This window comes from Camelus bactrianus, chromosome 25 (assembly GCF_048773025.1).
Source record: "Camelus bactrianus isolate YW-2024 breed Bactrian camel chromosome 25, ASM4877302v1, whole genome shotgun sequence".
In the NCBI taxonomy this organism is placed as follows: Eukaryota; Metazoa; Chordata; class Mammalia; order Artiodactyla; family Camelidae; genus Camelus; species Camelus bactrianus.
The window spans coordinates 22,770,718-22,796,563 of record NC_133563.1 but is presented as its reverse complement, the minus strand read 5'-3'; the positions used below and the strand labels follow the sequence as shown (position 1 = coordinate 22,796,563).

The window sequence follows — 25,846 nt, the reverse complement described above, 5'->3', positions numbered from 1 at the left end:
TAGGAAACCTTTGGATGTTTATAAGAAACCATCGGGAAAATGTTTTTTCCAGGGAGACCATGGATTTGATAACAAGGTCAACAGTATGCAGGTATGCTCACAGAAGTATGAACTGAAGTGTTGGAGCTGTTCTCAGAACTGATGGGGATGGTGGTGTGAGTGAGGCTCGTGAAGTACTCATAAATGGAGGAAGGGTTGCTACTGGATCTTAGCAAAGCCTAATTGTTTTTGTTTGTTTTCTTTTCTTTTGGAAGACTGTTTTTGTAGGTTATGGCCCAACATTTAAGTACAAGACTAAAGTGCCTCCATTTGAAAACATTGAACTTTACAATGTTATGTGTGGTAAGTCACTTATTTAATCAAAACCAATAAAACAATCTTGAGTTAACATATGACCTCCTTCAATGTCAGAGAAAGAAATGAGGTGTCTGTTTTCTGGGATCACCTCGTCCTTTCACACACAAAAAAATGTTGTAAGTTGCCCATTGGTTCAAGGGACAGAATATCATCCCCTTCTAAGGCTTCTTTGTCTTCCTTCAACAGTTGACTAATGGGGAGTTTTCATAGTGTTGCTGTTGGCAGCCTTGGGCTGATCTAACATAGCATTACAGTTTGACACCACTGGTCAGAGACCGGGTGAAGCAAGAGTTCGGTACAGAGCTTTCTCCCACCTCCATCTCTCGCGTTGCAGCCCAGTTAAAATTGTTGCCAGCTTGCATCCTGGCCAGCTATTTATGTGCTTCTAATTATTTTTCTTCCTTGAGTTTCTAGTTGCTGAATGAGGACAACTTTTCCTATTTAGTAAGGGAGTGCCAGTCTGGTGGTTAGAGGGGGAGTCTGAAAGTCGGGTCTCCTGGGTTCTTTTCCCATCTTGGCTGCTAGCTCTCCCCTGCCCTGCCTCTCAGCTTAGGCAACTCACTGTATGCTCGCTTGGCAACCATTCACTTGCTATGAAATCAGCCTGTTCATTTCACAGCGGCACTTCAGGGCACAAGGCCAAAGCCTCCTCTTGTCCCCGAACTTCTGTGGAGTGCATTGGAGGGCAGACTAAAGGTTATTTACTGATTATAAGTCCCATTTCAAAATTTGGGATTAAAAGTCTCAGACAAGCAGAAAGGCAATGATCCTGACACTGATAGTGCTTGAGTGGAAACCATCACAGGCACAGGCAGTAGCCAAGTAAGACCCTCTTCCTTGACTCTTTCTTTCTGGGAATGTCTCTCTTTACAATCAATGAACATGCTATTTCCAAAAGCTGTTGTCAAAATGTGACCAGGCAGGAATACTTTAGGAAGTAAGAAGTGAGCCTACGGTCTAAATTTGGTTTTGTCCAGTTCTAATGTGTATTCCAAGTTTTCAGACCCTTGGAAGGTGAATGGTCTTGACTCTCACTATATCCCATCTAAAATATTTACAGACTACCTGGCTTCTTTTCTTTCTTCTTATCAGATCTCCTGGGATTGAAGCCAGCGCCTAATAACGGGACCCATGGAAGTTTGAATCATCTCCTGCGCACTAATACTTTCAGGCCAACCATGCCAGAGGAGGTTACGAGACCCAGTTACCCAGGGATTATGTACCTTCAGTCTGACTTTGACCTGGGCTGTACCTGTGATGATAAGGTAGAGCCAAAGGTAGAAATAATCTTTTTATGTTTTTCATGGAGGAGGCTGGTGGGCGTAGAGCATCCGTTAGGACTTTCTGTGATGATATACGTAGTTTATAGCTGTATCTATCTCTAAGATGGTAGTCACTGACCAGATGTAACTTCTGAGCACCTGGAACTAAATTTTTAGTTTTGTTTAGTTACTTTAAATTTAAAGAGCCATATGTGGCTCGTGGCTGCTCTGCTGGACAGCACAGGCATAGATAATGAAGAGCAAAAAGTAAAATTCGTAATGCTATGCTGTGGAGTCACAATTCCCAGCCCAAAGTTTTTTTCCTTTTTTTCAACCTGGATTACATGTCTATCAGTCATGGTCTCAATAGGAAACAGATGGCCCACGCAGAAGAGGTTTTTCAAAAAAGTTTAAAGGGTTTGTTTCAGTCATGTTTAATGGGAAGACTATTCACAAAGGCTGGGCAGGGTAGAGGGAAATCAGTGAGGGATGGTGAGGCACCCTGGGGCTATTAGGGTACCAATCCTCAGCCTCCACACTAAAGGGCTCCACACTAAGGCAGTGACCAGCACATGGAGAAAGAGCTGTATAGGAAGGACCTCTGGGATTTGGTAGATGGGTAGAATGAATACACTGCAGCCTGGTAAAGGGGAAGTTGGGGGAGTAAATCCTACCCGCCCCTCGTCCCCTGCTGGGACCTCCCAGTGTTGGAGCCCAGCTAGAGGGCAAGTTTTCTTTCTGATGCAGTCCCTAGAGGGCAGTCTCCCAGGGCACAGAGCCGGGTAGGGAAGGGAACAGCACGTTGTTGGTGGCGGTGAAAATAAGGACTACCCAGCACATTGTGATTGGACAGTTTTTGAAACAAACTACATGTGTTCAACAATGATTTGCATATTGAATTTTATACTGATCAAAGACTTTAGAGCTGCCAATCAGTGCTTCTGACAGCAAAGAAATAACCAGTGTTACCACACTGAGTTGATAGGACTCCAACACAAGGCAAAGAAATCTGTTATTTTCACATGTGTGGTTTTATTACAGGCAAATATGTCATCTTTCTATTAGACCTTTCTATTAGAAAAATGGAAAATAGTTTTCCTTCTGGTCTAGCCCCCTTCCCTTCCATTTGCTACCTCCTAGGGGCCTAGGAGCCACAGTTTGGGAGGCCCACCATGGAAGAAAGTTTGCTCTGCCTCCTTACTGTCCCCCCTACCCCCGCCCTTTATCCTTCCTACTGTAGCTCCTGATGAGAACTAATGAGGCTAATTAGTATAAAACAGGTAATTCTAAGACCTCAGCTAGAGGAGTTGAGTTGCCCAAGTCAACAGGAAGTGGTCTTTGAAGTGAATTCCAGATATAATTTTAGAGGAATCTGTTAGCTGTATCTTGTTGTCTGAATTACCTTTCTTCTGGGGAACAAGAAATAGTTTGGTTATTTTATCTTAAACCATTTTAGAGGAATTCTAGATCATCTGTATTTTGTCAGTGGGTTTCACCAAAAGACTACTTTCCTTTTCTTAAAAAAAAAATACAGACTTACTGATAAGGTATAGAGATTAATAAAATGAAGATTTTAATATACACATTGTGAGAAAGACAACATTACAGATGGAGTGGAATCTCCACGTGACACCTCCCCATCCCAACCCCACTTCCTTCCTACCCCAGACATAATTAACATCCCAAATAGAGTGTGCATAATTGCCAAGCAGGCCTCTATACTTTCACTCCATACCTAAGTAGCTCTTAAATAATATATTAAGTAATCTTTAGTATAGTTCCCTAAAATAACCTATAGTATCATTTTGCACATTATATACTTTTATGTAAATGCTATTATGCTATGTGTCCTGCAATTATTTTGTTCATCATTATGTTTTTGAGATGTATGCCTATTATTATGTGAAGCTTTAGCTCATTTATTTTGACCGCTGAGTTAATATTTAATCCTATCAATATACCATACTGAATTTATTCATTTTCCTATTTGAGAACATTTGGTAATTTCCAGCTGTTAGTGTCTCCAGACAATGCTGCAATAGACATTACTGTAGATGTCTTTTTGTGCACATACGCTTGAGTGTCTCTAGTAGCTGTAGTGGGAGTTGGAGTGGCTGAGTCATGACTTTTCAGAATTGCTGAGTCATTATGTTTCAGCTTTAGAAAAAGCAATTTCACAGGTTAGTTTGAGATTCACTTTAGTGTACCTTGAGATTGATCTGAAATATTGAGGCAATATTCAAATTAATGTACATATATATGCCCTAATCATCATTGCCAACATGGGAGGTTAGTACCATAACTACCCATAGTTTTAAGGAAAGGAAACAAAGTCGAGGAGAGAGTAAATAACATTCATGACCATAGAATCACCAGGAAGTGAAGCCTAAAATTTCAATTTGAGATAGAATAGTAATACCTCTACAGAGCTTATGATATTGATGAAATTTAAGGATCTTGTTTTGAATTTGGCTGGGTACTAAGGAGAGAGAAGGGTACTGGAAAAAAAGAACATTTCTGATTTTCTTTCTTTTCTCTCTCTCTCTCTTCTTTTGGTTTTCATACATGAAGAACAAATTGGATGAACTCAACAAACGCCTTCATATAAAAGGGTCTACAGAAGGTAAGCAGTTGATGGAAAAAACAACCAGATAAGTTTTGTTGTCTAGTTTTCAAAAATTGGAGAGACTTCTTATTTACTTCATAGTGTAAGGACAATATTTTTTTAAGATTTGAATTTAGGTTGTGAAGTGATTTTAATGCCATCTGGAAAAGTATTGGTTTATTCTATGTAGACAAGATGCCAGCTGTGTAATAGTCAGAAAAGTTCCATTACCTTTTTTTCCCCCCTCAATAGCCTTTAAGCCCTCTGAAAAACAGACATACCATTGTGTCTCTGATGGATCATAAGTTTAGGTGCTGATGGGGACTTCCATGAGGGGAATGGAAGTCACAGTTATAAATGGTAGCAGCTGTTACCCGGCCTGAAGCCTCCCTCCCTGGAGAGTCAATGTGCATGTAACAGGGAGGGATGCACAGAAGGAACCAAATCAGAACTCTGTCTTCAAATAAAAATTATCTGGAACCCTAACTCATCCTTCTCTTGTTTTATGTACAATAATAACACTGCAAGTCCCATGGCAATGGGTGAAATTATATAATCCTTTACAAAAGAGCTGTAAATTATTAGGAACAACAATGCAATCTACACAAGCTCTTCTTCTGGTTTAGAAATTCCAGAAAATGAGAAGAAATTAGAAGAGGAGGGAAAGCTTCTAGTCAGGTTACTACAGCAGATGGGATAGCATCTTGTAACAGCAAGAGAATGACCAAACTTACATTAAAAAGAAGACAGAACTCAAGCACAGCAGCCCAAGTCATGCAGTAAAGATGCACATAGTCAAATTCTCTTGAGAGCATTACTTGGGTTATTAGCTGACATGTGGTTCTGTTTATCACATGTGCTGTTTCCAATCTGATTAAGTAAAGGTTGAGGAAACTGGGGGAAGATTTTATTTACTTGACTTATTTTCCCGCTTTATAAAGAAAGATCTTCATCTTCCCTCTTCTCTTTCTGCATCGCCACCCTCCCCCTTCTCTTTTTCATGATAGAACACACAGACTCTGGCATGTTTGGGTAAACACAGCTTTGGAGATAGGACTTAGTTGGTGGAACACAATCCTTTACAAACTCTAGAAGTGATTTGAAATGTTTGACATCTAACCTCTAATGGACCGCAATGTCACTGTAACCAGAGAAGTTGAAATGCTGCTCAGATCAAGGGGGTAGAGTCTCATGATTTGAGTTTTTCAAATATTCAATCACCAAGACAGAGATTTTACTGAAAGGTTTATCTTGAAAAAAATCACTAATGAAATAGTGAATTATGATAACTTTGAATGGACGCTCATGTTTTTGCTGATTCAAACTTGAGCTATTCGTGGTCCTAAAACATTTCCGTCTGGGAAAACACCCTGCATTTAGTTTGTTGGTGGCAGTGTGCTCATATGACAAAACCAGTCCCAGAACTCACCCTAAACAGTAGCTTCAAACTTCTGAGTATGAAAATAAAGAGGCATCTTCAGGGTGAATCGCTGACTCTCAGGGCTGGAAGGAGCCATAGTTAGTAACTTCACTGCTCCATTGCTCTGCTCAGAGGTGAATATTAGTGTCGTATTTCTAGATGATGTTGTATCACTGAGGCTTACAGTTTATATACTTTCATGGAAATGGACCCTGATGGGTATTTGTCGAGCACCTGCCCTGGGCTGGGAGCTGATTTCTTCAAGATGTCTCGTTCTGTCAGCATTGTCACCGATAATTTCCAACATGTGACTTCACAATGATGACAGAATATTAGGGGAGGATCATGGTAGCGCATCCTCTTGGTCTGCTCATGGCCTAGTGGGGTAGCCTTTGATGATACAAGAGAGACTTTATTTATTTTTTGTTATAATTAACAGTTTAATATTCAGTAGACTTTTTTGGTGTATGTTGTTTCAGTCTATAGAGCATTATTTTGTATGTATGCATGATAATGGCCTTTTGCAATCGCCAATATCTAGCGTGATACAAGGGAGACTTTAAAACTATTACATGAATTACAAGTAATTACGTATTGTTGTCTTATAATGTGCAGAGCAGTGTTTTGTTTAGATGCTAGAGTATGTGTATGCCTCAGTGTTCTTTGTCCTGTTTTTCTCTCTCTTTCTCTCTCTTGGTCTTTGTCTCCTTAAGGATCCTGTCTCAGTCATTTCTTTAGCTACAAAATGACATTTTCTTGGTCCAAGTTCTTTCAGGCCTTATGCTGTATCTTGGATCATAAGTCTAGGCCCCACTGGAAATCTTCATTGTCTGCTCTGCTAGAGTAGAAACTTGTGAATTCAAGTGCATGTTATACTCAGAGTAATCACTTCCCCTTTCCAGATATCTTTGAATATATATTGAAGCTTTTAAACCATTTTGTAGGACTAAAGTTCTATGCAAATGTACAGTTATATTATTTTCATTCTTAGTTTTTTTTTTAAATACCCTCTAGGTAGCCAATTTTTTCAGAATAAACCATGTACTCTGCACATTCCATTTGTGACACTCATATGTGGCTGTTTTAATGTCACATGACATAAAACCACTCATGCATCTGTACAAAACACATGTGTAAAAGCTGTACATTCCACTATACCCAGGGGATATTTGAGGTAACAAAAGAGAGGCATATTAAATTAATCTTAGGCTATATTTTATTATAAATATTAAACTTCCAGAATTAAGTCCTTTACTAAAATGAAAAGGAAGAAAAATGTAATCTTCAAAAACTGTGATCTAAACTGTTGCTAAAGCCTTAATGTTCCTAGATATGTAGTGAATTCCAGATCTTGATTGCATGACTACTGTTTCTGAATCACATGTGTGTAATGTCTTGGCGAACTTACTGAAGTTTCATTTTGAAATCCATTGAATCCATGGATGAATGAATGAACAAAATGGACATGTTTAAATCTCTCATGGCAAGCAGTTCTGGCCCTAGAACCAGGTTTATTTTTCACTGTAAGAATAATTGCACTATTTATTTTCACTTTAGTCTTTTCTTTATTTACATTGCTAGACTATGTTTTGTGTTTTCTTAGTCAGGTTGGCCTTCACTATCATCTTTGTGGGAAAAGGAATTAAAGATCATTTTAACACCTGTATGTTTGGCTCCTTATCACACACCACGAGGAGTTAGTTTAGTTAGAAAAATGACTTGAACGCTAGTAACTCTTATTAACTTTAAAGAAGAGTCCTGAGTGTGACTAGAGAGGGACTCGCCTCTGTAGCTCTTTTCAATTCTAAAATGTTTCTCATTTTCATTATTTCACTGGAGATGTTAGCCATGCTGAAGAAGGAAGGAGATATGCTTGTGTTTCTCTGTGTACGTATTCTTGTGTGTGTTTTGGGGGAGACTTGGAAGAGATCAATACATGATATAATTTTTTATGATTTATAGTAGGATTCAAGACTAATTGGATGAAATAGACACTATATTTGAATAACCTTTACCTGTCACTCTTCCTTGCTGAGATTGAAGGCGAGTGTATACCCTTTACTAAATCACTACAACTACTTTGGGTCAAGACTGAGCTAGGTGCTTGACATATATTCCTGTAGACAGTGCAATGTTCCAGTGAGATATGAGGCTTTGGGAGGTTAAATTACCGAATCACAGAGCTGTAGAGAGCTGAGCTGAGATCTGACTTCGGTCCTATATGACACTAAAGCCCCCGTACTTTCCTCTGTAAATGCTTCTTCTAAGGGCTGGAACAAAGAGAATGTGTTTGGAGTGATTCTCAGTGCATATCAGGGGTTAGAAGTTGTTTCCCAAAGTATGAGATGCTTGGATACAAATTGTTGCTCTCAGTAGCTTTTCAGCAGGCGTGACTCAGGCAGAGCTCCTGCTCAGGAGTAGATGGGTCTTCATTCCAATGTGCTCTCCATTAGAATAACCCAGCAGGCAGCCTCTACCTGGAGACAACCCAAAAAGATAAGGAGAAGAATAATGGACCAGGACATCGGAGACCTAGATTCTCGGTGCTGTTATGTAGCTGAATTATCTTGTACAAATCATCAACCGCCAGTTCCTTCATTAGTAAAATGAAGATACTGATCTGCCCAGTCTATCTCTTGGTGTTATATCAGGCAGATCATATGTAGAAAGCCAGTTCCTAAAACTCATAAAGAATAGTATTTAAAAAAAAATAAAACAATCATTTATTTATTCAGCAAGTATTTACCAAGTAGATATTGGGCATTGTTGGTGGTAGAGATACAATGCTAAATAAAATAGATAAAAGCCCTGTTTTCATTAAGTTATTATTTTATTGTGAAATTTAGCTAGTTGATGAATTACAACATAGTGTTTTAAGGGTTGAGGTAAGAAAGAGCAGGACACTCACAGAGGCACCGAATCTGATCCTGGAGGAGGTTGACACGGCAGTAAATGGTAGTAGACACTTAGGAGGAGAAAGGATGTAGGAAAAGGAAAGACCTTGGATAGAGATTTTGTGGTAAAATGTAAAAGCATATTATTGTGGGAGTGAATGTTTAAGAAAAAACAAAGAAAAGGGGAGAGATTTTCTTGTGGCTCTCAAGTCAGCCAGCTAATCTGTGGGAATATGAATCAGGAAGCTGAGGAGGGAAAAGAAACACAAACTCAAGTCTGGATGACCAAATTTTGGAAGACAAAAAGAATGAGCACTAAGGAAGTCCACACCACTTAAAAAGATTTGCCTCACAGAATTTTGCCAAGTGTGGTATTTGGAGGAGAACCTTGGTGTGTACCAAAAATGCCAGACACTATTGTAAACAGGGAACTGGGGTGTGGAAGGAAAGCTCTGGCTGGAATTTCATGGAGTAGAAACCCAGCCTGAGAAGAAACAAGCTCCACTAGATCTGTATCACGAAATCACGAGGAACATATTTCGAAAGCAGAGGCTCGCAGGCTCATCTCCAGGGGGACTGGGTTCTCAGTGAAACACTTACATGACCAGAGACTGAGTTTCATGTACACTCCTGTGGCGTGACTAGGACATTTTGCTAAACAGAAACGCAACGGGTGGCTTGTCTAAGGTGTCATAAGGAGTAGCAGACTCAAACTGTGACCAAGAACTTGTGATTCTTGGATATGCTGATAAGCTGAAAAAGGAAAATCTGAATTTTGGTTCTGGACCTTAAAGTGTGTGTTTCTTACTGCAAAGATGATTTCACCTCTTTCTTAGATAATTTGGATGATTTCACCTCTTAGATAAGACTCTTATGCTTCAGGAAGACCCAAATTGATTCTTAGGGTCAGTTGGGGCACTAGACTGGATTTTAGGAGACTGCTAAAACTATTACATTCTTTTCTCTTCATGTCATATATGCTCAGTTAACAATTGAGAGAAAGTTGGTCAGATCATTAATTATTTGTGCTCCAGCTGTGTGCCAAAAACTATAGTTGTGCAGAGCTTGGGAGCCATGAAGCCCACATTTTGGACGAAAATAGTCTGTACATGCAGAGCAGAAGTGTGAGTAGAGATAGAGAAGCTTAACTGGAGAAATCAGTCAGGAGTGAGTGACTTAAGATTTGTCTCTTTCCATCTTGTTCCCTTTGTCCGTCTCCTCCTCATGTCTCTTCCATGAGAGTTGAATTGTGTGACCCTATTATTTGTCATCCCCTTTTAAATGTGAGAAGGGCAATTATACCAGGACAGCAGGCATAATGGGATGGGGGTGTCACTCTTAGCTTCGTAAGTTCTGTAAGGACTGTAGTGATGCCACCTCATCCCCACCTGTGGCATGTCTGATGCTCTGTGTTCCCTTTCCACTGTGTCGATATTTCCGGTAGAGTGTGCACCATATTGCATTTTAGTTATTTGTGTCATGTTTGTCTCTCCTATCGAACTGTGAACTTCTTGAGGGCAAAAGCTCTATCTTAATTTTCTTTACCCAGTATCTTTATTTCATAGCCCAAGGCTTGGCACAAAGAAGGTATTCAGTATACATTTGATGAGGGGGGATACATGAATGAAATCTTTGAAGATAGTGACAGGACTGGTGGAGAAGTTATTCCCAGTAAAGAGAAAAGGAGTCACATATATAATAGCACAGAATTGCTGACAACGGTCATGAGCAGTATTGCAAATGAATCAGCCTTCGTGGAATGGATGCTGTGTTGAGGAATGACAAGAAATAAGAAGGAAACAGAGTTGGTGGAGTCTACAGATTGTCTGAAACTATTATTTGATGGCTGCTCCAAAGAGGGGTGTTGCCTGGCGAAATATGGCTACTGTTTTGTTGTCCCCTTGATGGGATAGATTGGAAAATATGCTAGGTTTGCATTTGAGCTAGGAGGAATGTGTTGGGTAAGCATTAAAACTTGAATGATAAAAAGAGAATAGCTTCTCAAAGAATCTTGATACTTCTGCTTCCAGCTGAAACCAGGAAATTCAGAGGCAGCAAAAATGAAATCAAGGAAAACGTTAATGGAAATTTTGAACCTAGAAAAGGTTTGGTTTGAAGGAAAGTCTGACTTGGTTAACTGCCCCCAAGTACTACTGTTATGATTTGCTGGCTTTTTACTTGTTCGTTATATTTCATTTATATAATATTAGTGTATTATGTTCTAATTCTTAGGGGGGGTCCCCAAATTTGGCAGCTTAACCAAGGCTTCTACGTTTACTGCAATGCTTGCGAAGCCCAGCTACCCAGAACAGGCTTGTGCTGTAACCGGGTGGGCTTTTTTTTGCCTCAAATCAGCAGTTCTACTTGGGAGGGTCTCGCAAAGTAATCTACAAAGAGTTTTCTCTGTTCCTTGTGTAGAATGGTAATACTTTAATTAAAGCAACATGTATACATAATTCAATAAGTGATTGCCAGAACTGACTGTTTCTAACAGAAATAATAGTAACAGTTTTTTTTTTTCTTTTGGATTATCACTTAGGTAACTGTGAATTGCCTAAGCCTCAATCTCTAACTATTTTGGTCTATAGGACCCCAATTTCTAAGAATTTATGGCAATTCTGACTTTAGCCTATCTAAAATGGGCAGATCAAGCTCCAGGCACTTACTGTGGGTGTGGAATGAAGGTTTGCACACTAAATTCCCATGTCTTCTTAGAAGAGTAAGGTTCAAGCTTTTTTTTTTTCCCCCTAAGAGGAAAGCTTTCTCTTAGGGGTCAGAATCTACATACTGGGGTCTGAGTTCTTTAATAAGTAATGACCTCTTTTCTTCTGTATTTAAAGGACTCTCTTGAATGCCCACTTATTTTATCTATACATGTTCCTTTAAGTCCTTATCTAAAGAGTTTTCCTCCATGTCACAAATCTACTTTCTTTAAATGCTCATTACTACTCACTTTTTATGCTGAAATAATACGTTTTTGAGTTGCAGTTTACAAATAATGATCAGAGTGCCTCTTAATTAAATCATTGGTTAATTTGATGTGCCTTTTCAGGGTCAAATAAATTAATTTTATAAAAATTCAATCCTCTTGACTTCCCATTCAGCAGTGTCATTTCAAAATTTACTGTATACTGTTTCCTTCCAATACAGATTAAAATCCTTTACAGTTGGAAAACAAAACATTAAAATAAATATGGCATTTACATTACAGTTTTGATAACTGTAAGCCTTGACCCATGCTTAGGTGATCAAATAAACCACAAAAGTGTTAGGAAAACTAACCTGATTAAATTAAGGAGAAGGAGCTACCTTATTAATAAGTAAGCAAGCAAATTGTGGACAACTTGACTCTCTTTCAAATCAAACATTTGATGTAAACTTTAATATGTCTTTAACACAGTTTATTTTTCTTTCCTAGAGAGACACCTGCTCTATGGACGGCCTGCAGTGCTTTATCGGACTAGATACGCTATCTTATATCACACTGACTTTGAAAGCGGTTATAGCGAAATATTCCTAATGCCACTCTGGACATCATACACTGTTTCCAAACAGGTTATTGAGAAAATTAGGTTTCATATTCTTCACGTCATTACACTCCTTGCCTTAATATAATGATTGCTTTCTTAACAGAATTTTGGCTTAGATAAGATTTTAATTTTTCCTAATGAAAGATATCCTATGTTGGATCATTTCTAAACTATCTTGAATTAGACTTTCCGCAGTGTTCCAACAACTTCATGGTAATATGTGAAATAACATACCAATTCTTTTCATTTCTTTCACTCTGCTTCTCATTGCCCAACAGTTGCAGAAACCACCAAGATTTGGCTGTTTGTTTTAATAGACTTCATTTTTTGGAGCCGTTTTAGGTTCACAGAAAGATTGAGTGGAAAGGGCAGAGAGTTCCTGTATACCCACACCCCCTCCCCACGCACAGCCTCCCTCGCTATCAACATTCTGTTTTTTTAAATAAATGTTTTATGTTGGGGTTTTAGTTTTGGTAAAGATGAGATAGGTGAGTTTATATCAGGAATTAGAAAAATTTGTTTGGCAGTTGAGATACGTTTTTAATTTCTGAGTACAAATGACTACTTCTATTGCCCCAAACACAGCTTCTTGTTAATTTGTACTGTGTGCACTTACTTTTACTCAGGCAGGTACAATACACATCCAGTCTTTTTTTTTAATAGAAGATATATCTGTGTTATTCCTCAGAGTTATTTTTTAAGCTGTCTTCTATGGAATCCTATCGATTATATCAACAGTGAGATTTATGCCTTGTGTATTATTGTTTTACCTAAGACTAATAAGAGAGTTCTGCTACTAAAAACAATTAAGACTTTGAAAATTACTAGCTCAGTGCATATAAAACTGAGGCCCTTTTTTTTTTTTTTAAGGAGAATATGAAACTATCAGCTATAGGAAAAGCTAATGGGGTTTTAATTTCGTCTGTTTGAAACTGAGCAATCTGGCTTCAGTATTTCCCTGTTGGTTTGGTGTTGTCTCTGCGATGGCATTACTGAATACCTCTGACTCACCATACAGGCTGAGGTCTCTGGCGTCCCCGAACACCTGACCAGTTGTGTCCGGCCTGATGTCCGTGTTTCTCCGAGTTTCAGTCAGAGCTGTTTGGCCTACAAAAATGATAAACAGATGTCCTATGGATTTCTCTTTCCTCCTTGTAAGTTACAGAATACCAGGCTCTGACCATTCTGGAGGGATGTTATTTTGTGGAGTCTGGCGTGTGCAACTTGGTATTTAGGATTTCAGTGGTTTTCAGGGTTTTCTTCAAGAGGGGTGCTCAAGAGATTGAAGAGATGAACTTCTATGGGATCCTTGCAAAAGCAGCCAGAAAAGAGACCAGCTTTTGCAAATCCTATTCCAGGGCAATTCTAAAGTGCAAAGGAATATTCTGTGTGTTCCCTGACATCATTAAATGAGAATCTGAAAGTGAAATAGTAAATTATTAAGATATTAATCTTTTAAATAACACTAAAAGGTGGTCACTTAAGACTACATTAATAATTCCTCATTACCGTGATGATGTTTTTTGAAGTCTAAATTATGTGACTGAAATCAAGAAATTCTTCTACATAATAGTTAGTAGACCCAAGACTAAGTAAGAAGAAAAAGAATTGTAAAAAAATTTTTAGAGAGACCTATTGAGTGAAGAAAAGAGGCTGAGTGGGAAGCAAAGTAGAAAATGGTATATAAAGAAGGAAATAAATAGGAATAAAATAGTAAATCCATTCACTTCATATTATTTGGACCATTTTAGAAGATTACCTTTTTATTGATGTAGGTTTTATATGTAATAGACACTGTTTGTTTTCCTGATGTTTAGATCTGAGCTCTTCACCAGAAACTAAATATGATGCATTCCTTGTAACCAATATGGTTCCAATGTATCCTGCTTTCAAACGTAAGTCCAATATTTACCTATTAAGCTATTATTTGTGGAAAGAAGTGTTTCTAAATTTACCACTTACCTTTTCTACCTCTATATTAATTTTAATAATAATACCTTTCATGTATTTAGCCTTTACAATTTTCAAAAACCTTTAATTGTAAATTCACTACTGTTAATCCAAAATTGAAATCACAAGAAGTAACCCAGGTCATGAATAGGAGAAACGGCTAAATCACGTTTGTGCTTTCCTTCTAATCTGGTATTCTTCCTGTTTCAGTTCTCACTGTATTGGTGGTTAAAAAGAGTCCTCTCGGTATTTTAAAGGCTGCCTGACATTCAACAGCATCTGTATTAATTTATTGAATATTACGGGAAGGCCACTAGCACGTCCTTCCTTTAGGGTGATGGTGATGATGTAGTCTGAATGTTGACCCTGAAATCCAGCAAGAACTTAAAGGGTCTTCTGAATCATCAGAGTATTTTATTCAGTTGGTTTTTAGGGCTGTGCAAATTATATACACTCATCATTTCTCTGTATGTGATATAATTATTTGTGGGTGATAGTTGTGGAATGAATGGTATCGGCACAGAGAGCCCTGGCCCCCAAACTGAGTTCTAGTCCCCGGAGTGTTACCACTGGCTGTGTGATCACAGAAATGCCATTTAGCCTCATTTGTAAAATTATGAGATTTGGTTGCATAACTTTTATGGCTTATATGGATTTATAACAATTGTGTAATGACCAAAATAATCCATTTTCTATTTCTGATAACAAAGAATTCATTCATTTGCCCATCCATCCATCCATCGAACAACCCTGTATTCAGAGATAGAGAAAGCATCATGGAGTAGCTTTGATCCCCGGCTTTAGCTCATTTACAGTGAGCAGACTTATATATGCTTATGGGAACGGTAGGAAAAGGAAACACTTCTACCTAATTCCACTCAGTAAAGGGGCATTGGGCCCTGTTACACAACTCTCAGGGCTGAAGTCAAGTCTCAGAATAGGAACACGTGATGGTGGAGTGTCACCTACTGGGGCAGGCCTCCCCAGTTTGACATTGATGAGATGGCGAACATGGTTTAGAGGAAAAAAATGTTTATTTGATGTCCTCAGTTAGTAAACAAAGGCTTATTCAAAGGTAGAATCCATTGCGTATGAGTGAAACATTAAAGTATGCTTTTAAAAGGCGGTTTCCTGGTTTGTTCTCAGGCCCGGTTGAGACATGGTTCATAAACCTATGTAGATCCAGTCGTCATAATACTACAGGGAACGCAGCCTTACTGAATTCCCGCAAATCAGGGTTTCCTGGATTTCTTATTCTTTACTGATGCTTTTTTGACCAAGTAGCAATAAAGGAAACACATGGTACCACCCTGAGGCTGGTGTGGCCAAAGGCCTTTCACAGAGGGCTCGCTGTTCTTGCCCAGGGCCATGGCTTTTTCGCAGGCCACATTTCTGCGGGTTTGGCCTTTTGACTGTTCTCATTGTTATTTCTCTCCTTCTACGCCTCTCCAATTTTTATGCTGAAGTTAACATTTGAACTTCTCCCCCACTGTCCTCCTTTCTTTATTGAAAATAATTATCCATGGTATTTTGGCTCTGGTGGCCTGCTCTGTCTTTCTCATTTAGAACAGAGCACCATAAGGAAAATGCCAAAGTATTTTTTAATAACAAGAAATGATAACAGTCTGAACCTCAAAACCCCCATGCAGAGTAGAACGTGGTAAGTGAAAGCTAACATTTGAGAGCCAGCTTCTTTGGTTTGCCTTTCCTGTCCTCCTCTGTTCTTCCCTTCTTTTGCCTTTTTCTTTTCTTTTCTTTTCTTTTTTTGGTCATCTATTCACTATTTTTAAAAATTGAAGTGTAGTTGATTTACAGTGTTTCAGGTATATAGCAAAGTGATTCATTTATACATACATATATATTCTTTATGATTCATTTCCATTCTAGATTATTACCAGATATTGAATATAGGTCCCTGTGCTATGCAGTGGGTCCTTGTTGATTTTATAATCATTTTACAATGTTGTGTCAAATTCCAGTGTTCAGCACAATTTTTCAGTCATACATGGACATATACATACCCACTGTCACATTTTTTTCTCTATGAGCTACCATAACATTTTGTGATTTTATGTGTAGTAGAGTCTATTTGTTAATCTCAAGTCCCTAATTTATCCCTCTCCCACTTTTCTCCTTTGGTAACCATGTTTGTTTTCTATGTCTGTGAGTCTACTTCTGTTTTGTACATAAGTTCTTTTGTATTCTTTTTTTTAGGTTCCACATATAAGTGATATCGCATGATATTTGTCTTTGACTTACTTCACTTAGTATGATAATCTCTAGGTTCATCCATGTTGCTGTAAATGGCATTCTTTTATTCTTTCTTTGTGGATGCTTTTTCCTTTTTCCATTCTGCCCCTCCCCTGCCCCTGTGATTAACCATAATGTAAACTGAAGCCAGCATGGACAAGGGCATCTTCTCTAGAGGATGACTGTAAAACTGAGAAACGAACAATGGAGGAGAAACCAAGTGTGCTCAGATCTGGGGAGTTTTCCAGGCAAAAGGAAGAGCATATGCAAAATCCTACTGTGAAACAAGTTTGGCAAGTTGGGGGACAGGAGGAAAACCATGCACCTGATGCAGAGAGGGAGAGGAAGTAACGTCATGGAGGTGGGCACGGGCCATGGTGGAAAGCGAGGATTTTATTCTGATTACAGTGAGAAATCATCCGGAAGTTAGAAATGGGTGTTGGGGAAGTGTGATACAATCTGATTTATGGTGTAAGAGGATCCATCTGGCTACTCTGTAGAGAAAGGGCTACAGGGAAATAAGACTTTCTCATAGGGTGCTCGGGAAGTAGACTTCTGCGGTAGTTCATTGCAGACAGGGAAGTGACTTAGACCAGCGTGGATGCAGTGAAAATGGTGGGAGTAGTCCGATTTGGAAGACTGGGATGTATTTTTGGGGTAGCACTGACAGGACTTGTTCACATACATCTGAAATAAAGAAGTCAGGGATGTCTCAGAAGATTGCTACCTGAACATCTAGATGTGTGCAAATGCCATTGACTATGATGGAGAAGCCAAGAACTGGAGCTGAATTGAGAAGGCAAATAAAGAATTCTGTTTGGATAATTTTTTGTTAGACATGATTATTAGGTATTCAAATGCATGCATGATTATTAGGTATTCAAAGGCATGAGTTGGATAACATGCTTGGAGCTGCAGGGAAAGGTCACGGCTAGAAACATAACCTTGGGAATTAGCTTGTCTATGACATGAAAGAAGAGAAAGTAGATTAAGGCCTTCTTTTTAGTGTCTCACAAACACCATACTTCCTCTGTTATACATAATATTCTCCCAGCCTGGAATGTTCTGTCTCCACTTCTTTGCCTAGGAAACACCCACCTGTCCTTCAGATCTCAGCCGAGTAACCACTTCATCTGTAAATGCTTCCCTGACTTATTGGGCTGGGTTCAACTCCTCTACCAGTGTCTCCAATATCTTTCTCTTTGCTGGTTCATAGATGACACACACAGCTAATGCTTCAGGAGGGATTGTTCTCAAGAATCACAACAGCTCTATTGTCTCTTAGCTTGTGACATTTGGCTTGTAGAAGGCATCCTGGAGAGAACTTGGCCTAAGCAAGGAGTTTGTTCATGAAGAACTGATTTTGTCTTTGCACAGGAGTCTGGAATTATTTCCAAAGGGTTCTGGTGAAGAAGTATGCTTCAGAAAGAAATGGAGTCAATGTGATAAGTGGACCAATTTTTGACTATGACTATGATGGCTTACATGACACCCAAGACAAAATCAAACAGTAAGCTTTTCATTCCTACTCAGTGTGTGTTTTTAAACTCTAAGACCTCACTAAAGATTATCTTTCAAATATTCAGATTAGAGAAGAGCTGGTACCTCTTTAATCTTTTGCTTTTTGAATCTCCTTGTGAATTCTTCAGTTCTTTTGGACCTTTGCTTAAACATAGCCCTGGTGGCTGGAATGGAATGGGTTTTGTGGTAAATAAATGCACTTTTCAATTCCATGAAAGGAAATTTATCAAAAGATTTTTTTTTTCATTTATTCTTCAACAGCTCTTTAGTGGGAAGATGATAATTTTCTCTTATCTTCATTATTTTGGGGAACTTTTAGGATTCTTAGGTTTTCTGAGTCAGTATATCTCAATAGGAGATTGCATATAAACTTTGATCCAATCTCATTTCTATCCCTCTCTGTAGTGCTATTAGGGAAATAAAAGGATAAGGCATACTCTATTCATAAGGAACTCACAGTCTACTGGAGAAGATAAGAAAATACAAATGCAACAAATTCATAAGAGGTCATCATTTAATTTTGTACAAGCATGAAACAATCAGAGAACAACATAAAATATGAGAGGGTTTCATTGTAATAGATAATTAGACAACAAAATGCTATTTTTTCATGCTAATGAAATAGAAGTTATCTTACTCCCTTTCCAGTCACCCATAAGGGAAATTTCATCTTACTTGTACATTTATTTTATTGCTGATTATTGTTACAGTTTTTAGCCCAAAGTACATTATCAGTTCAATCATTATTTCAATATTTTGAAATGATTAAAATTAAGATAATAGAAAGCTGGGTGAGGAATTGTGAATTTCTGTACTAAAGCTCTACTGGAAAAGATTTTTTTGTACCTCTAGGCGCATCACTAGCATTCAGTCCTTAGAAATCTCTTTAGTAAATGAATTCACTGTACCAAGCTCAGGATCTCATTGTGGCTCAAAAGGGCCATTATTCTCCTAGCTCCAGTGTCTCCTGCCTCGTCCATTTTATTCAAACTCTATGAAAGTTATTTTCCTGAAACATGGGTTCCCTGGTGGCACTCCTTAGCCCAGAAACCTTCCATGGAGCATCCCTGTGTACATAATTATGCCCAAACTCCACAATTTTGGCACTCAGAACATCCCCCTACTTTGGCTTTTATTGACCCTTCCAGGCTTACATGTCTACTCCATTTATCTATTCATCATGTCCAGCCTCTATGTTTTGGTTCAAGCTGTTTTTCTTTGTCTGGAATATCTTTTTCACTCTACCCAGTAGAGAGAAAGAAGGGACTCCAGGCACTGAAAACATTACATTCAAAGTTACACAAGTGGGCTAATGCTTGTGAGTGAAAAATGACCCAACTGAATCAGGAATTTAATTTTAGTGACTTCGGCAATATTCATTGACCACCACTTAAAAAAGAAAGCCACTACATCAGCTGTAATTTTATTTTGCCTTCCTGTTTCAGGTACGTGGAAGGCAGTTCCATTCCCGTTCCAACTCACTACTACAGCATCATTACCAGCTGCCTGGATTTCACGCAGCCCGCTGACAAGTGTGACGGCCCCCTCTCGGTCTCCTCATTCATCCTTCCTCACAGACCGGACAACGAGGAGAGCTGCAATGTGAGTTCAAGGACAGCATCCTTTAGGATTTGCTGACATAATCCGTGCTTGTGTCTTAATTTGTATTCCCACCCTTTGACTAGAACACGCTTAGTATAAAATATTTGGACTATGCAAATGGGTATACAAATTGGGTCTTTAGAAAGGACCCAAACAAAACTTTTCATAACCCTTGGGAACTCTGTGTTCTAGTGGCTTTTTATTTTTCAGTGTAAGGGTATGTGTGGTGTGCGTGCATTTAATGTAGTTCTATATCTGTGTTCGATTTTGACAAGTGACAAAAGTGCCCAGATGTTTTCAGTTGTGCAAAAGATGTATGTATTTTGTAAAAAGTGGAAAGTGGCACAGTTTTGGCAATTATTGAAATGAGGGAAGCGTTCCTGGGAGCTTATTATGTTATTCGCTCTACATTTGTGGATGTTTGAAAATTTCATTAATCAAAACTTTTTACAAAGATACACACACAAAGGAATGTGTACTTCACAAGTCAGATCCTCATTTGCTACTAGTTATGAGGGCAGATGTAAGAGGTCACCTCATTCTCAAGTAGCACAGGTGACTCTTGATTCACTGATTCCCACGTGAAAGCAGGACAGCACGAGGAAGAAGCCCCTGGAAGGCAGAAGGAGCCACGCCTCATGCTCCAGGCCCTGTGCTAACTCTGCACTGGGGACAGAGCTCATGATTACAATGTGATAGAAACTCTGTGCTCCGAGTCTGTGCTTTTGTTTATGTAATAGAAGGATAGGTGATAAAATCTACAAAGAAGACTTTTAGTCAACAAGCAGTACTCACATTCCCTAATTTTGTAAGGTACTCTGGGAGAAACTATAGGGTTTTAAACGGTTGCGACTCTAGGCAGCCTTGCGTAGGGGCAGAGCAAATGAAACAAGTACCGAAATTGCTTCGCTTAAAGGCAGAGAGCCTCGACGGGGTGGGGATGGCTCAGTGGTAGAGTGCATGCTTTGCATGCACAAGGTCCTGGGTTCAGTGCTCAGCCCCTCTATTAAAAAAAATTAAATAAAAAAAAAACCCATCCCTATAAACAAAGGCAAAGAGCCTTAAGAATATTTTCAACAAAGATTATCAGCTTCGTGGACAAGGCAGCTTTGGAGCTCTGGCTTCAATGATGGGTGAAGACTGAGGCTACGACCATCCAAAACAGAATAAGGGATGCAGGGGGAAAAAAACAGACATCTGAAATATTGCTTAAGAAGTTAATGAAGTTTGGTCAGAATACTGGAAATGAGGGTAATAGTGGAAGATGTGTTTACAGGTTGCACGGAATCAAATATAAAATAAAAGTGGTGGTAGCAGTGGTCAGAGCAGCCACAGTAGTAGTTGTTCCCATCTGTTGAGTTCATGTTATCATCCAAGTACAGAGCAGGTCCTCTCCCATATGATTGCCAATCATCTCATTACCCTATGAGGCAGGTGTATGTGATCTCCTCCCCTCCCCTTTTATTCATTGTTGAGAAAGCTGTAGCTCATAAAGCAAAAGTGTATATTATGGGTCCCTGGATGGTCAGCAGGAGAGCAGAATTTTAGATTCAAGGTCTCTGAATGCACATCCCGTCCTCTTTCAATCTGGTCAGGTTCCCTGCTGGAACCTCGGGACCTTAGGACTTTTCCTCGTTGCACAGGCATCAGATGGCCACAGAAGGTGTTTAAGCCTAAGAGCAACATTTTAGGCTCTGCTTTCAGGAGATAAATTTGAATCAGAGAGGGGCAAGCATGGTGCACAAAGGGTTTTGGCAAGATTCATGGGATTGAGGTCACAGAACTTGAACTGGGGTGTGGTCCTGGAAATTTCAAGAGGAAGATGAAAGGCAGCTATGTACATGGAAGGCAATCTTCTGTGCTGGAAGGATCAATAAGATCTTAGAAGTAATTGGATGGGAAGTGGAGAAGCAAGGGAACTTCAGGTGAGAGGGGAGCAGTAATCAGCTTATTGGCTTGACCTTCTCGATTTTGGTTGTTCACAACCCATGAGATTAACTGATGATGTACATGGTGTACATGTATGTATATATGTAACGGTGTACATTTGCTAATCTGTATAACATGATGTATGTTTCTGAACTCTAGTTTTACTAAAACCTTGTTGTGGGGAGGTAAAATTTTTGCAAAAAATAAACACGTATATTATGGAGTGAAATTAAAAATTACCATACATGTTTAAAACAAGGCAGAGACTATAAAGACATTTCAGACTTAAAGTAGGGATGCCTCAATTCCTGGGGAACATATGTTCAAGTTTCTCTGTCATTAGAGAAATTTGGTGATGGGGGAGTTTGAAAAATGCTGTTCTGAACTCAGCTCAAAAGCAGTTCTTTATTCCCCCCAAAGGTTAACATCTGACAAGTGAAATCCACTGCTGGCCTCAAAAGTCTTCCTCTCTGCACAGAGCTTAGAGGTGTTTCTTGTAGAGTTCATGGCCAGCACGCTTCTTAATGAAGAACCTCCTGCCTACGTAGAAACCTGCCCTTGCCCTGCAGTTCGCCTTAAAACTGCTGGGGCTTCAATTCACAAACTCGCTTGGGAGGAAGTCGGGGAGAAAAGGCAGGTGAAGAGTAAATACGCACAGCAAGAAGAACAGCAAGCATGTTCATGGATCATTTGCATTAACATTTGAAGTTATTTATTTTTAAAGTTTTTCTTGTCCTCCCTTGGTGCACATGAACTTTTACTCAACTTTTATCAGTTCTGCATTTTGTACTAGAGTTTCCCTCAGCGAGAACTTTTGTGGATTGCCGGCTAGCAAGGGGCAGAAGTCATTTTCTTCGCGTGTAGCATACAGTATTTCCCAATGACTAATTGGAGGCAGGATTTTGGCATTGAGAACCAGAGGAGAATGAAAGAGAACCAGTCTCTCAAATGAAACTGGCAAGTCACTTCCCAAGGAAAGAAATAGCAAAAGACAGATTTTCCCCTAAATTCTTATAATCCCAGCTGGCCATCATTTAAATTAGGAAAAACCTTTTCACCCCTTGTCCACACATTTCAAATGACTGCATTTACAAAGGAAACATTAGACTTACTGACCATTGAAAAATCAAATAAATGAATTGAATATGAAAATTCTCCCAAAATATAATTTCGTGCCTACTCTGCTTACTCTGCGGGGGTCCTGACCCATTTGGAGACCTCCTACTTTGTTAATTATATGGTCACACTGAGGACTGGTCAGCACCGTTGTGGGTAGAGTTATATTTAGGCCTGTCCTTTCCTATGAATCGCAGCGATCTTGGTTAGCTTGGGCTAGGAGGGTGGGGTGTGGAGGGTTAAAATCCTCACTTCCCCAGCCTGCAAAGCAATTTCTTCCTGTTTCTTCATTTTTCCTGGGATGGCCAGGCATCAGTTTCCTGAACCAACACCCTCCTGGTCCATATTTAGCCCTGGCACAAGCTGCTGCAGCTCCCTGTCCAGGTCTGTGGGTTAGAGCTTTCCGAGAAAACCCATTGCAGGTTCTTGGGCTTCGGTGGGTAGTTCATTGAGACCACTAGCAGTCAGAGAGGTGGGTGCGGGCACCAGAACGTCCTCAGCCCTAGAACATACAGCTACCCTGCCTCTTGTAGGAAGACTTTTGGAAGCCATTGCAATTCTGGGGGGCATTTGGGAATGAAGTTATTTGCAAAGGCCCGCCTCCCATGTCTACCACGAAGGTAGACCTTTCCCCATAATTCTCAAGGCTCTCAGATCTCATTCTTTCTCTCAACTTCCCTCAAAAGTAAAAGAAGATGGTTTTTAAACATAAAATGCTTTGTCTGCATTACTTTTTCGTTTCAGCCTAGACGTGAAATAAATTGTTTGGGGCGGGACATCTAAACATCTTTCACCTTGAATTTGTGCCAATGAGGCAATTCTTGTCAAGTTGTTAAGACAGAAAGAGATTTCCTTGCTTTTCCCCATGATGTTGCTTCCTCACTTTACCTTTCCCCACCCCCTTCTTTCTTCCTTGCCTCCCTCCTGCCTCCCAGGGAGCTGCTGAAGTAAGCATTAGTATTCTTGTGAACCAGTGAAGAAACCAAGGTCTGGAGGGGTCGGGTAGCTTGACCAGGGTCTCCCAGCTGGAAGGTGGAAGAGCTGCAATTCCAAGCCAGTCCCTTGGGCCCCAAAGTGCCAGGTGTATCAGCTGAGCTTCTCTGAGTCAAATTCATTCAAATATCACCTGGTTGCAATCCAGCAGATGATGTGGTTGATCTAGCATGTTCTTCTGAAAGGCTAGGAATTCACACACACATCATTTTGTGCACTGGGCACAAGTTCTCCACGTTCCTTGGGAGGCAGAGGCACATTCCTAATTCCTCATGCTCTGTGCTCCACATTGCAATTTGACAGCAGGGGAAAGAAACGAATTACTGAATTCTCCAGGGCCTTTGGTTTTCCTAATTTTGATTTATGTTCTGAGAACCTATTGAGTCAAATGCCCTTTCACACCACATGCCTCGTTTATTTGGAACACCTAATTGCTGTTGAAAATGTTTACAGCCAAGGGCCGGTATTTGTGGCCCGTTGCCGGCAGGAATGTGGGAGAGCAGTGGGGAGGCCAGGAAGGAATAACATGCATTGGCTTTGGGTGCAGGAGTGTGTAGAGGTCATTTGTGGACTTGGGGCAAGCTGACCATTTGGAGAGACTCCTTTGGAAAATTCTGACTCTGATTGTATTCCCTTTCCATTGCAGAGCTCAGAGGATGAGTCGAAGTGGGTAGAAGAACTTATAAAGATGCACACGGCTAGGGTGCGGGACATTGAACATCTCACCAGTCTGGATTTCTTCCGCAAGACCAGTCGCAACTATCCAGAAATTCTGACACTAAAGACATACCTGCATACATATGAGAGCGAGATTTAACTTTCTGATCCTCTGTGGTGCAGTCTTATCAACTGGTGTATATTTTTATATTGTTTTTGTATTTATTAATTTGAAACCAGGACATTAAAAAGAAGTTAGTCTTTTAATCCTGTACCAGATCTGACATATTACGCCTGAGTGACTCCACTGTTTCTCTCTAATTCTTGATTTAGGTAGCCTTGTGTTCTGAGTAGAGCTTGTAATAAATACCGCAGCTTGCATTTTTAGTGGGAGCTTCTAAATGGTGCTGCAAATCTGATATATGCATTGAGGAAATATCAATTTTCCAATGCACAGTTGCCACATGTAGTCCTGTACTATATTGAAATACTGATTTTGTAAAGTTGCATTCACTGTTAATTATGACAGATATATTTAAGCCTTATAGACCAATCTTAAATATAATAAATCACCCATTCAGTTTTTTCCTGGTTTATTTGGCCTTTATTTCACATAAATTAGAGTGCTTCTGGTGTATTTTGCACATGAAAAGTAAAAATTTCTTGTTTTGGGTCCTCTTACCAGGTGGATGTAGTTCTTGAAGACAAAGGGACATCCTCCATATTCAACTACGGTGGCCTGGATGAGATAGATGGGGTGCCTATATATGGGGAATCATAAGGGCAGAGGGAAAGGGGAAGCAGAACCCCTGAATACCCTCTCTCACCTATCTATTTAAAAAAATTATTTTGAAGTTTGGAGGAACAAGATCTTTTGATCAAGTTGGTTCCAAGTTTGTATTAGACTCAACTGAGACAGTACTAATCATATATTCTGTATAATGTATCAACCTAAGAACCAGGGAGGAGATAAAGAGAAATGAGACAGTGGGATGAGCGATTGACATAAAAATGTAATTAACCAATCAAGGGAGAGAATAATAAATGCCAAGTGAAAAGTGTTACTAATAATGCAATATGGCGGAAGGGTCTGAGTGATGGATGGAGGGATTCTTGAGGGACCCAGTTATGGCTTATAAATAATAATGAAGCACAAAGTGAGAAAGTCAGATTTTCAGTCCTTCTGATTGTATCATGGAGAAAGGTGGGTCTTAGTCTCTAGCGGTTATTAATCTCCCTTAAAAAAAAAAAAAAAAGAAAAGAGAACAGCATGCCATTGTTGTTTTTCATTATGTTAATTTTTACAGTAGGCCCCTTTTCTGGTCAGTGAAATGGGTTTTTAATTTCTATAAATTTTCCTTTAGAAATAAATGTTAAATAACAAATCCGTAACAACGAAAGTAGGCCTGAAGGTATGGGAACTGTCATGCAGGTGGTGTGAGAAAACCGATGCTTGGAAAGCACCGCTACGGGACTGCACTGGAAGACATGACTGTGGTGACACTGATGACAGCTGTTATTTGTCCAGTAGCCGCTGGGTTCCAGGCACGTCTCTGGCGCTTCATCAGCTTTGACGCTAAATATTGAAAAGTGAGGAGTTCAGGGAAGATTTTATGGAAAGGGGAAGAAAGGATGGGGCTGGAGAAGGCTGGAATGGGCTCTGCGGTTTGGGGTAGGTAGGGTGAAAGTGAAATGGAGGGTAATCATTAATCAAATCCATTCTACCTGCCTTCAGGAATCAAGGTCATGTACAGAAAGAC

The 25,846-nt window shown here is 39.5% G+C and overlaps 1 protein-coding gene across 10 annotated transcripts in view; it reads left to right on the top strand.

Annotated features, from left to right (window-relative positions):
- The window catches only part of ENPP2 (ectonucleotide pyrophosphatase/phosphodiesterase 2), a 101,178-nt gene extending 76,507 nt beyond the window's left edge, over nucleotides 1-24,671 (top strand). For 4 of the 10 annotated variants that reach the window (XM_074352965.1, XM_074352969.1, XM_074352972.1 and 1 more), the window contains 11 exons: nucleotides 4-91; nucleotides 255-342; nucleotides 1,450-1,634; nucleotides 4,191-4,242; nucleotides 10,569-10,643; nucleotides 11,957-12,093; nucleotides 13,087-13,222; nucleotides 13,886-13,963; nucleotides 17,646-17,778; nucleotides 19,235-19,391; nucleotides 24,076-24,671. In XM_074352965.1, coding sequence (XP_074209066.1) covers nucleotides 4-91; nucleotides 255-342; nucleotides 1,450-1,634; nucleotides 4,191-4,242; nucleotides 10,569-10,643; nucleotides 11,957-12,093; nucleotides 13,087-13,222; nucleotides 13,886-13,963; nucleotides 17,646-17,778; nucleotides 19,235-19,391; nucleotides 24,076-24,246 — 1,300 coding nt within the window. In that variant the 3' untranslated portion in view covers nucleotides 24,247-24,671. The remainder of the gene's footprint in view (nucleotides 1-3; nucleotides 92-254; nucleotides 343-1,449; nucleotides 1,635-4,190; nucleotides 4,243-10,568; nucleotides 10,644-11,956; nucleotides 12,094-13,086; nucleotides 13,223-13,885; nucleotides 13,964-17,645; nucleotides 17,779-19,234; nucleotides 19,392-24,075) is intronic. The other 6 variants (XM_074352967.1, XM_074352970.1, XM_074352971.1 and 3 more) reach the window with 3 other exon arrangements.
- Nucleotides 24,672-25,846: the final 1,175 nt, after the last annotated feature.